This window comes from Ornithorhynchus anatinus, chromosome 13 (assembly GCF_004115215.2).
Source record: "Ornithorhynchus anatinus isolate Pmale09 chromosome 13, mOrnAna1.pri.v4, whole genome shotgun sequence".
In the NCBI taxonomy this organism is placed as follows: domain Eukaryota; kingdom Metazoa; phylum Chordata; class Mammalia; order Monotremata; family Ornithorhynchidae; genus Ornithorhynchus; species Ornithorhynchus anatinus.
Window position 1 is genome coordinate 14,524,949 of NC_041740.1, and position 12,901 is coordinate 14,537,849.

The window sequence follows — 12,901 nt, forward strand, 5'->3', positions numbered from 1 at the left end:
TTGGAACAAGAAAAACAGAGTTATTCTTTGGTGCAAATGGTTAAACTGAAGACTCTGTCAAACCACTTAAGCTGCATATTATTCTTAACGAAGTTCATGCATCAACTATCTCCCCTTTTAACTGCCCAGGCTAGCCATATCTTAGCCATCTACATTGAATGTGAAGTTATAGCAGATAAGTGTGAAATGTTTGTGCTGAGGAATTTTGGAATACGGTGTTATGAAATACCACTCTGCAGCTGGGAATTAAATGAGTAACTGATCCAGTGCTCAGTTTTTTCTGAAGCTTTTACTTTGGGTTCTGATATCACAAAAAAGGCGTGTTTAATGTTTACAAGAATGATTAGAAACTGAGATGTTTTTATTTCTACCATTATAAAGTAAAATTGTAGGGTCCTGTTCCAAACCACCTTCAAAAACCAGACCAAACTTTTCTGTATAGAAACTGTACACAAAAACAAGGCACTATACATTTTTGGATACTGAAGTAAAAAGGTTTTTTTCGCATAGATTCTCAGAAGTGCAAAGGCTTTGTTCATTTTAGCACCTGAAGCAGTGCCCAGAATTCATCGCCTCTTGCAGGACAAAACGTTTCAGATCGCACAGAAGGATACATATTGGTGAGAGAGCTAATTCAGGAGAAGCAGCTTCCATCTACTTTCTCAATTGTTTTGACACCAAAAACAGTCTGGAAAAGTGAATACATATTGCTTTGATAAATCCATACTTCATCTAGGTAAGGTGTTTATATAAATATAAATTTCTCGGGAATCTGCAAGCTAACAAAATAACACTTTACAGGAGAATGGCTCGGGAGATGACGGGGTCAGGCTGGGAAGGGGACCGGGCCGAGGAGGGGCCCGGCAAAGGAGGACTGGGAGCATTCACACGACCATTTAGCAGCGGGTTGGCAGCAATGGTAAGCAGGGGTGTGAGAGGTCTCCCAGAGGTCTCCCTTGTGCACTCAGCTGTCCCACACCTCAGCCGGCCCGCACTTCAGCCAAAACATATTGGATGACTTCTGTAATCCAGGACCTGAAGAATTCCCTTGTTCCCAGTCAGATGGTATCGAGAGCGGTGGGAGGGATTTCCCGGGGAAGGCGTCCAGGGCCACCTAGAACAGCCCTTTGGCTTTCTTAAGGTTGGCCTGCTTCCAGGGTGGCAGAGAGCTGAACTCCTCCCGGGTCATGTCCAGGGCGGCCTGCACAAGCGAGAGGAAGAGAGGCCGGGCGGTAAGCAGCTGCGCTGGCCTCGGCCTCCCAACCCCCACTATGAGGACGAGATTACAGCTCCCCTCAACCCCCCCACCAAGAATCCCTCACCTCAAAATCTGCATCTGTCAGATAGATCTCAAGCTTCAAGGGGTCAACACCTTCAGGCAGAGGCCTGGCCAAGAGGTCGGCCAGGGGATAGATGGTTTTGCACAGCTTGGCTAACACGTCTTCCACAAGGATAATCTGATTAGAGACATCAGTGTCCTGGAGAGAGAAGGGCATGGACATAAGGGGATATGAGCAGAAAGGACCACAGTCAAAGGGTAACACCTGCTCCAAGGACTGACCTGTTCATGTGCACGTACGCTCACACACACACACACACACACACACACACATTCACGCACTCCGAAAGCAATACCCTTCCTAATATTCACATCTATATGCAGTGCTCACACCCCATTCATTTACCGTCTTCTCCCCGTTTCAGATGAGGGAATTATGCAGAGGTTTCTCAGCATCTCTTCCCCATCCCAGAGAGCTCACTCCCTTCAGAAAAGCTTTGCAGCCCAGAAATGAGAACCACAGGAAGGGAGAAGCCTGCTCACCATTTCCGTGATTTCGGCAATGTCTTCCCTGTGCTCCCAGCTGGGGAACATGTTGGTGAATGTCAGCGGCTCCAGACCAGCATGGATCAGGTAAGACTTGGGGGGCTTCTTGGCATTTTTTCCTAAAATGACCAAGAACATTTTCAAGATATGACAAAAGATAACCACTACTGGGCATTTACACTAATCATTGCCCATGCACATCCACTGTGGCTATTTACGGTTACCTACACCAAGCCATGGCCAAACATCCCAGTGATAGATTCATGAGTGCTAGCTGAGGTGGGCCATCTGGGAGAAAATTGATTCAATTTCATTAGCCTGGAACTAATGAGAAAATTGACCTGTTGCACTGAATCAGATATAGTCAAACAAATTAGTCAATGCAGTTTTCAAATAAAAGCTGGGTATATTTATAGAGCTGGGTATATTTAAAGTGAGAATAGCCAATATATTTCACAGCATAATAGGTAGTAAAAAGTCACTTGCATTTAATATGCTATTCCTTCCCAGAAATGGTGCTCAATCCCTCCCTTTACTCTTCAGTCTGGTTTAGAGAGACTACTCCATTCCTAGCTTTCTACAACAGCACACAAACTGCAATGAAATAAACATGTGTGAGGGAGAACAGGGCAAGATATAGGCCCAGTCATCAGGTGGGTGTTGGAGTTCTGAGAACTCTGAAAGGGATTAATCAGTCCAGAACATTTCACAACCTGCCCATTCCCCGCCTGGGGAACACCAAAAGAAGGTAAAGTCAATTCACACTCCAGCTCACAGCCAGGAATTCTCTAATCTCAACATGAATAAGCTTTAGAAAGTTTAAAGGAAAAACAAAACAAAGCCTTTCCCAACCAGCCTGCCAACATGCCTAGCCAGCCCTGTCAGGAGCAGGTGGTGCCCGTCTCACCTTTGCAGTATTGAAGGACCGTCTCCATAGCGCACTTTCTGTCTGTGGCCCAGCGGATCCGCGCAGAGCCAGTGATCTTGTTCTCAATTGGCCACCAGCCCTGCCAGAGATATACCTCGTGATGGTTGTCGACCAGGAAAAGCGCTGTAGGGAGGAGATATGACCAGAGACGCTGTCATTCGCACTCTGGCTTGATTCAGGGGTCTCTTGGGACAGGGAAGATCAGCGCCCCTGTCCTAAGGTTGGGATTGCCCAAAAGCAAATGGAAAAGTGCTGGCTGGGCAGACAACCCTGGGTGCTGAAAATGGGGCAGTTAAGTCTCCCTGCCAGCACCCTAGGCTTTTACAGTCCAGGCAACAAGAAGCCCTTAAAGCAGAGCAGTGGTGCAAAGGGATTTTACATGGTCTTACGGCCGCTTACCAACCCGGCCTGGTCTTTACAGTGTGAACAACACTTCACCCTCCTACTGTTTCCTTGAGCCATCCCAGCTTCAATCACAGCCTGCTCGGAGGCCTGGTGAGGAAAACCCACCCTGGGCATCAGAAAGAAGAGGGGTAGCAGAGGGCACCCTGCAGCTCTCCTGGGGATTCATTCCTTCAGAAGTAGAGACATCAACTCTGTTCCCTCGCACCCTATCTCTCCCAGGTCTGCGCTGTGTAAACTTTCAGGATGGGAGTACCATCTGGAGTCCGGTCCGTCTACCCCAGCAGGGCACGCCCGCAATGGTGCTGGAACGGGGACACACCCTAGGGTTCCTAAGCTAGCACAGGGTCCCTTGCCCCTTGCCCAATCACCCTACCTGGCTGGGGAGCACTGTACAGGTCCTCTTGCAAGAAGGGCATAGAATTGACCACCGAAGGATCCCGGGCAGGATACATGAACTCAGTGGCTGAGAAATCGCCAGACGAACTACTGAGGATGAACAGGCGGGGTGTGAAGTTAAACTTTCCGGGATCTTAAGAAGGAAAAAGAATAAGGCTAAAACAAAGCCACACAGGTCACATTTCAAGACTTACGGTGACTTGTATAGGGTTGCCAATCAATTTGTAAAGCCTAAATACAGCATACTCTGTCTGAGCTTAGTTTGGGTCCACAGATTTCAGAAATTTGTTGGATGAACATCCCTAAACATTAGGGGGACCCTTCTCCCTTAACCCCCCTCTCTGTCTCTTCCCCCAGCCAACAAACCCATGGGGCCAAGAAGGAGGCGAAGATGGGGATGGAAGATGAGGATGGTGTATGATCTGAGTGCAGTGTATCTAACCCCATGTTCAGTCCAGTGCTTGGCACAAAATGAGCACTTGACAAACACCAAAATTCTTATTAAGCTTGAGATCAGTCCCGTTATCCCACTTTTTAACTGAAACAAGTCTGCTCGAGGCAGCTGATGCCTGGCTGCTCCAGCTTCCTTGGTCAACAGAAGTCTCAGCTACCATCCTGAACTCATCAGTACCAGAGTTTTCTTAAAAATGTCAGAAGGGGAAAAAAGGAAATGGAGGCACCAGATGGAAAGGGGTTAGATGCTCCTTCCCAGGTACCTGTCTTCCCCTGCCCTCTCCTGCTTAGTACTAAGGGTGTCCACCGCCCGCCGCAGACGAGGCTTTCCGGTCGAGCCTATAGCCCCGGGGCCAGGCCCTGGCACCCAGGCCCTCGGGGACGGCTTGATTACCCTGCAGCATGCAGTCATAGGCTTTGCGGTCTCTCCGGCCCAGTGCGTCCCAGAATCCCAATGGCTCTGACCCTTCGTCACATTCGTGAATCGTCACCTTGCTGCTGCTGTGCAATCCTGCTTCCAGGGGACACCTACGGGACAAAGAGCCCACCTGGTCTTCCCCAGCCCTCTTGCAGGCACTTCCCCAGCTTTTTGAGCGTTCCATGGCCAAGCCAAACCCTCACCCCAACCCCGCCTCTCCCAGGCTCAAGTTAATTCTCACGGGCCTCGCTTCTTTCTCAACAGCTACTGGTATCTCGTAGAAAGATCATACCAGAAAAGGGAGAATGCTATATAACTCCTCCTTTGTTGGTCCACATTTCCTTCTGTCATTTTCTTGTTCTCACCCCTCAGTAGTATCTTGACCTCCAAACTCCGGCAGGCTTCATGCTTGCCCCTCCCTAAGGAGCCGCACCTTCTACCTGGTGTCTGGGCTTTGAGGGAGAGAAAACACTTCTCTGAGAATTCCTGGTCTTGGAATGTGCACCAGTGGCTGGGAATGTAGTCTCTGTGCCACCCTGCACCCCCTGGGATGGATCAGTGTTGTTAAAACTAGCCCATCCTGAAATGCCAGCTCCAGTTTCTCATGAGCCTCTAGATGGCAGAGTCAATGCAAAGAACTTTTTAAACCCCAGGGGAGCATCTCGGCATTGGATGGCTGCCAACCTGGGGATCGGACAAAATGATCTCTAGCCAGGTGATGGCCCCAGGTCTCTACTCCTTTCATGACCTTGGACCTAACCTCTCTGGGCCTCAGTTTCCTCATTTGTAAAATGGGGATGAAATACCCATTCTCCCTCTCCCTTAGCCTGAGAGCCCCATACGGGTCAGGGACTGCGTATGATCTGATTACATTGTATCTATCCCAGTGCTTAGCAAAGAGCAAGGGCTTAAAAAATACCACAATTTTATTATTCTTATTACCACCCAGAGAGCACCACTTCATTATCCACTTTATCCTTCTCAAAATCTGAAGAATCAAGGTGACTTAGCAGTGAAAAGGTGAATTCCTAAATGGAATGCATTGCCTCAATGAGCGAGCGAGGGAGTTTAATTCCAGCTGAGAGACGGAAGATCTTCGGCTACTTACTGTTCCTTGATTTTATTTGCTGCTGTTCTTCCTACATCCTTTGTGTGGGCCTGGGCTTTGCAGCCGTGCCACAGGTAGATCAGGGCCTTGTTGACATTGAGAACGATCATAGAAGTCCTGGACCTGAGGCTGCTGCAGTGACAAGCTACTTCGAGCAAATTTCCCTCATTGGAGACCTCTCCTCGTACACAGTACAATCTCCAGTCACCTGCAGGGGGCACAGAAATGACACAGTGATTGTGTGCTTGCAAACACCTCTCTCCCACCCAAACGTTAGGGAAAACTGGCACTGCAGTAGCCTCCCGTTCCGGCCCTGTACATACAAGTACAAGCTCTACTTCTTATGATATCGGGCATCCTTTATTCAAACGGGCTCACTTTCTCAGACAAATGTTCCCTAACTGCAGGTAGCCCAGCCTTTCAGTGAAAACATGCATTTTGGCAGGACCAGCTGAACCAACGATGATATTCGCAATTCCTAACTCCCCGCTACAGGATTCCTCAGGGAGCATCCCCTGTTGATGATTTCAATTGACTGATGAGAGGAAATCCTGACCCGGGACCAAGAGCAGGACCTTAACTCACCAGGGGTCTGGAGTTTTACTGGGCAACAAAACTGTGTGGTCTTACTGCTGAGAGGGAGGGGAGTGACCTGTAATCTGAACCATCCAGAATGCAGATCCCAAGCGCTCCGTACAACAGTCATAGTATACGGGATATATTTCCCAAAGTCAATTTGGACAACATACCAGAAGCTTTTAACTTTGAATTCTTTTTAAAAAAAAGTTGGATCATGATCACAACAGATGTCTATCCTCTCATTTAGAAATTAAAATTCAGAAAAACACAAAGAAACACAACGTCAAGAAAATTTCAATTAAAGACCAAGGGGAGACCATTTTTTTATGCCACCCATCCCTTTCCTCCCAATTCCTCCTGTCAGAGGTTAAAAAGGCTTAACTACGAGAGTAATAAGTCCCCCTGTGGGGGACCGACATGTGAATCATCGCATGACTTTTTATGGTCTAGAGACAGCTCCTCAAAACGAATTCGACACCCAAATCCCTCCTTTTCTGCAAAAATGCCACCCAGCAGAAAAGTGGAATTTGGTAACAATTAAAATGACTTACTTTGTGCATTTTCTTCTTCTTCCTCTCGCCTCCCTGCATGGACCACCATAGCACCCTGGAAGCACTGCAGAAAGCAGGGTGGTTCCTTCCCTTGGAGCACCTGCACCTGAAAGCAAGAAAATCAACAAGATGACAGAGTTCACCCACCACCCTAAAACTGCCACAAAGGATAGATGTGCCATTCAACCATCTAGTAAATGGTACCTCTTGGGAAACAATTTGGGGAGATGACTTCTAATAATGAGCCTTCCGCAAATCGGGTTGGACACAGTCTCTGTCCCATATGGAACTCAGTCTTAACATCCATTTTACAGATGAAGTATCTGAGGCACAGAGAGGTTAAGTGACTTGTCCTAGGTCACACAGCAGAGAAGTGGCAGAACCAGGCAGACCTTAAGTGTTGGGCTCTCAATCTAAAGTGTTGGGTTCTCAATCTAAAAGATAATAATGTTGGTATTTGTTAAGCGCTTACTATGTGCAGAGCACTGTTCTAAGCGCTGGGGTAGATACAGGGTAATCAGGTTGTCCCACATGAGGCTCACAGTTAATCCCCATTTTACAGATGAGGTAACTGAGGCACAGAGAAGTTAAGTGACTTGCCCACAGTCACACAGCTGACAAGTGGCAGAGCCGGGATTTGAATCCATGACTTCTGACTCCCAAGCCTGAGCTCTTTCCACTGAGCCACGGAGCAGGTATCTCATCCCCACTTTACAAGGGAGGAAACCAAGGCAAAGAGAGGCTAAGTGACTTGGCCATGATTACTCAGCATGCCGGTGAGAGAGTGTGGATGAGAACCCAGGTCTCCTGGTCCCAGCCCCAAGCACTTTACATTAGGCCATTCTATGAGACAAATCTTCCCTGAGCTCGGGTAGTGGACCTGTGCCAGTCAGGGCCCTCAGGAGTGAAAAGCATGAACCTTCTGGCCCTCATGACCTCACCTCATTTTCTCAAGGCCAGAACAGAAACACTGGACTGGGGCTCACCTGGGCCCCACGTTCTTCATCCAGCTCCACGGTCATCAGGGCCGACGTTCCCTTCTCACTCACCGTGGAGTGCCGCCCTTGCCAGAAGAAGTACACACATTTCTCTTTGCCAGCCACCCGAATTGGGTGCTCTCCCTTCTGCCTGCTCCCAACTGCAAATGACAAGACACCGGGAGGGAGGAGGGGTGGTGTGACAATCCGTTAATACTCCAGAGGGAAAAGACAAAGATATTGCTTGGGCCTCAGAAGTCAGCTATGGAGTGAGCTGTAAACAATTTGAGGGCTGAGATCAGGGCTTTTACTTTGATTGCACCCCCTCCCACCCCCATGCCTAAAACAGTGCTCTGCACACAGTAGGCGCTTAATAAATACCCCCTCACCGACTGAATGCCCAAATGGCTGGCAGGTGTGGGGCTGAAATGCATGCATTCAACTGGAGGATTGTGCCCATATCCAGGAAACGGAGTATAATTCACAGAGGGAAAGGAAGGCAACCATATTCCAAACAGCTTTCATCACACAGGAAAAGCCCAACCACCACACAAAGGAATGGGCAGATAACTCTGTGCGGGTGTGAAATGGGCCAGCCCACTCCATCACCCCTTGAAACCCACCCAGACTGAGCTACGGTATTTGCTATGGTATTTCCCCCATTTCCGCCCTCTTTGGCCAGAGATGAGCTAGTGGCTGAGTGATAGTGGAAAGAACAACAGAGGGCCAGCAAGAGGCAAAAAGAACCTCATTTGTCTTGCTAAAATTGTTTTCATAAAAAGAGAAAGCCAGAAGGAGTTTCCAAGTCCTGCAGAGCGGGGTTCTTAAGTTGCTGATGCATAGCTTTCAGAAAAGCCTGGGATTCTTGAATTTATTAAACCGTGACACTTTAGAAAAATGCATAAAGCGGCGTAGAACCACCCACACCAAATGGCAGGCATTCCAACTTTGGTGGCCAAAGTGGCCCGGCAGATCTAACAGCTCAGCGCTTGAATACCAACCACCCTCATTTTCAGAGACCAGACTCTGGATAGGAGACAGGTGACGGTGGAAGCCTGCACCCAATTCAATTCCCACCCTTCCCGAGGGTGTTTTAGCACTATCTAGGTAGGTGGGTGACAGGACCCTGACAGGACCCTATGCTTAGAATTCCTTAACTCCCATTCTCTCCTAGACCCCCTCCAATCTGGCTTCCGTCCCCTCCACTCTACCGAGACTGCTCTCTCTAAGGTCACCCGTGACCTCCTTCTTGCCAAATCCAATGGCTCCTACTCCATTCTGATCCTCCTTGACCTCTCTGCTGCCTTTGACACTGTCGACCATCCCCTCCTCCTCCATACCTTATCTCACCTTGGCTTCACGGACTCCGTCCTCTCCCGGTTCTCCTCTTACCTCTCTGGCCGGTCATTCTCGGTCTCCTTCGCTGGCGCCTCCTCCCCCTCCCATCCTTTAACTGTTGGAGTTCCTCAAGGGTCAGTTCTTGGCCCTCTTCTGTTCTCCATTTACACTCACTCCCTCGGTGAACTCATCCGCTCTCACGGCTTCGACTACCATCTCTACGCAGATGACACGCAGATCTACATCTCCGCCCCTGTCCTCTCCCCCTCCCTTCAGGCTCGCATCTCCTCCTGCCTCCGGGACGTCTCCACCTGGATGTCAGCCCGCCACCTAAAACTCAACATGAGCAAGACTGAGCTCCTCATCTTCCCTCCCAAACCCGGTCCTCTCCCAGACCTCTCTATCACCATGGATGGCACGACCATCCTTCCCGTCTCTCAGGCCCGCAATCTCGGTGTCATCCTTGACTCGTCTCTCTCGTTCACCCCACACATCCTATCCGTTACCGAGACCTGCCGGTTTCACCTTCACAATATTGCCATGATCCGCCCTTTCCTCTCCACCCAAATGGCTACCTTACTGCTACGGGCTCTCGTTATATCCCGGCTAGACTACTGTGTCAGCCTTCTCTCTGACCTCCCTTCCTCCTCTCTCACCCCGCTCCAGTCTATTCTTCACTCCGCTGCCCGGCTCATCTTCCCGCAGAAACGATCTGGGCATGTCACTCCCCTTCTTAAACACCTCCGGTGGTTGCCTATCAACCTCCGCTCCAAACAAAAACTCCTCACTCTAGGCTTCAAGGCTCTACATCACCTTGCCCCTTCCTTCCTCTCATCCCTTCTCTCTTTCTACCACCCACCCCGCACGCTCCGCTCCTCTGCCGCCCACCTCCTCACCGTCCCTCGGTCTCGCCTATACCACCGTCGACCCCTGGGCCACATCCTCCCGCGGTCCCGGAACGCCCTCCCTCCTCACCTCCGCCAAACTGATTCTCTTCCCCTCTTCAAAACCCTACTTAAAACTCACCTCCTCCAAGAGGCCTTCCCAGGCCTTCCCAGAGGACTCCTCTTCTCCCTCTACTCCCTCTACCACCCCCCTTCACCTCTCCGTAGCTAAACCCTCTTTTCCCCCCTTTTCCCTCTGCTCCTCCCCCTCTCCCTTCCCATCCCCTCAGCACTGTATTCGTCCGCTCAACTGTATATATTTTCATTACCCTATTTATTTTGTTAATGAAATGTACATCGCCTTGATTCTATTTAGTTGCCATTGTTTTTACAAGATGTTCTTCCCCTCGACTCTATTTATTGCCATTGTTCTTGTCTGTCCGTCTCCCCCGATTAGACTGTAAGCCCGTCAAACGGCAGGGACTGTCTCTATCTGTTGCCGACTTGTTCATTCCAAGCGCTTAGTACAGTGCTCTGCACATAGTAAGCGCTCAATAAATACTATTGAATGAAAGGACCCTGAAGAGGGGAAGATACGGTACATGCATCAGCAGAAGGGCTGTGGGAGATTGCTCACTCAATCAAGTACCTGGGGGCAAAACCTTTGTGTTCAAACTCTCATTACCCCAAATAGATACTTACATGATGGTCATTTCCAATTTTAGTTACAGTTCATGTTTTCTAAGAGTTTGATTAGTAAAGATGCCTCAAATCCCGGCCAAGGATTTTAGGTCTTCCTGTTTAAAATGGCACTTTTCTGCTAAGCAGCTCAAGAGACCAACACACGAGTTCTGCCCAGATCTCAGGGCATTCCCAGTCTTCTCCAAGTGCTGAAAAAGCACGTATAAGGATTTCATTTATCAACAGTCCATCCTTAAAACACCTGTGGGTGATCTGAATGAGAGGTCCATAGTGGGATCCCGGAGGAGAGGACCCTGGACCCTGTCCGTTATGGGTTTCCCGCAACACCAGATTAGAGAGACCAATACCCCTGGCTAGTGCAGAATCTGAGATGTGTTCTGTATGCACAAAGCTTCACCATGAAAGGAAATTCCTGTGCCCTCCCTGAAGTGACTGATTCCAGCAGTCTTCAGGGACAATGGAGAATGAATGTTCAGGCTGCCCAGATAAGAGGAAGGGCTTGCTCAGGCAGAGTGGAGAAAAGGCCCCCATTTCTGGGGCTCAGGTTGATAATAATGAAATCAATAATAATAATAATGGTATTTATTAAGAGCTTACTATGTGCCACGCACTCTACTAGGCATTAGGGTGGATATGAGCAAATTGGACCAGTCACAGTCCCTATGCCATGTCGGGCTCACGATCTCAATCCTCATTTTACAGATGAGGTAACAGACACAGAAATTAAGTGACTTGCCCAAGGTCACACAGTGGACACACGGCAAATCCGGGATTAGAACCCATGACCTTCTGACTCCCTGGCCAGTGGCCTAACCACTACTCCACAGTGCTTCTCATGGTAATTCACCTCCCAGGGCTTGACCTCAGTGTCCTGGCCTTGGCTTTTTTCCTGTGTGTTGTCCTCACACAGCCTCATAGCGTAAGGGGCTCCCTCAGACTTGGTCAAGCAATTATTTGGTTTCGATTTCAAACAACTCAGGCTCAGTAACTTAAATGGTTACTTTCCTCCTAGCCTGACTCAAATGATTTTTGCTCACTCCACCCCATTTAAAGCTCAAAGATGAAACAGTTGTCATTGGGGAAGCCAACACATTAAAAAAAACCATGTAGAAGGAAAAACATGCTCCAATGTACACGGTGACCCTTCTGTAGGAGAGCAGCAAAGTTCATCCTTCCATGTGTGGGGTTAACCCTCACGTGTACAGTAAACTTAACACTGAGAAGTGCCCCTGGAAGCAGCCCCTCCACGCAGGCCAGAAGAAACGTCACTGTCCACTGACCTGCAGTGCTCACCATGTACTTCCACTTTACCACATACGTGTCGCCTTCATGGAACTGGCCGATGCTCTGTTTGGGGAGCCGGCTGTAGTCGAATTCCAGGATATGCCACACATCCACGGAGGCAGTGGCAATCTCAAACTGCCTCCTGTCATCTCCTTCAATTAGACCGTAGCCTCGGCCGATGTTGACCCCGTCCAAGACTGTGCTGACTGTTGTCTGAGGCACCGGCACCATAAGCATCACATCATAGGGCTTGAAGTCAGTCCTAGATTCTTCCTGAAAGAGAGAGCGACAGTTCTTGCTCCTTTCCCTATAAGGAGTGTGGCCTACTGGAAAGAGCATAAGCCAGGGAGTCTGTGGCCCTGTGTTCTAATCCCCACTCTGCTAACTGCTTGCTGTGCGATTTTGGGCAAGTCACTTAATTTCTTTGTGCCTTAGTTTCCCCAATTGTAAAATGGGGATTTAATCCTACTTCCTCTTACTTAGACTGTGAACCCCATGTGGGACAGTGACTGGGTCCACCCTAATAAACTTGTATCTATCCCAGGGCTTAAAACAGTGTTTCATACATACACTTAAGGAATACCATAAAACAAATAAACAAAGGAATACCATAAAACTGCTCACACTCAACACAATTCTGGTTGCTTCCAAACCTAAAATGGTTCTGCCCCAAGGGGCACAGCATTTGCATTACTGCCTCTGTATCGAATTAAGAGACTTGAACAGGATTGAATACTCTGGGTCTGCAGCCAATGATCAGCCCGGAAACAGCAGGGAAGTGTGAGCCTCCTTGGTTTGCCAATAAGGGGAACCAAGTCTATAATTCTACAACTTGAACCAAGCCCATGCTTTTAGCTTTCATTCTCCTGGTCAGGGGTCAAAAACTCTGTAAGATCACATCCAGTACCTTCTGCTGGGAGAGGTCACTTGAGTTCTTTTCATTCAGCTTCTTCATTTCAGTCCAATCGAGGAATTTTTCTTTGAACAAGATCGTCTCGTTGTGCTCTGTCAATCTCCCAAAGATCGCCCAATCGGGTCGGCCCTGTCCTTTCC

The 12,901-nt window shown here is 48.9% G+C and overlaps 1 protein-coding gene across 24 annotated transcripts in view; it reads right to left on the bottom strand.

Moving 5' to 3' along the window:
• Positions 1-270: 270 nt before the first annotated feature.
• Positions 271-12,901, bottom strand: part of SVIL (supervillin) — a 162,053-nt gene continuing 149,422 nt past the window's right edge. For all 24 annotated transcript variants that reach the window (XM_039913938.1, XM_029078293.1, XM_029078295.1 and 21 more), the window contains 11 exons: positions 12,756-12,900; positions 11,845-12,121; positions 7,650-7,801; positions 6,664-6,769; positions 5,534-5,741; positions 4,402-4,535; positions 3,532-3,687; positions 2,733-2,876; positions 1,823-1,944; positions 1,323-1,478; positions 271-1,201 (listed from right to left, as the gene is read on the bottom strand). In XM_039913938.1, the coding sequence (XP_039769872.1) occupies positions 1,115-1,201; positions 1,323-1,478; positions 1,823-1,944; positions 2,733-2,876; positions 3,532-3,687; positions 4,402-4,535; positions 5,534-5,741; positions 6,664-6,769; positions 7,650-7,801; positions 11,845-12,121; positions 12,756-12,900 (1,687 nt within the window). In that variant the 3' untranslated portion in view covers positions 271-1,114. The remainder of the gene's footprint in view (positions 1,202-1,322; positions 1,479-1,822; positions 1,945-2,732; positions 2,877-3,531; positions 3,688-4,401; positions 4,536-5,533; positions 5,742-6,663; positions 6,770-7,649; positions 7,802-11,844; positions 12,122-12,755; position 12,901) is intronic.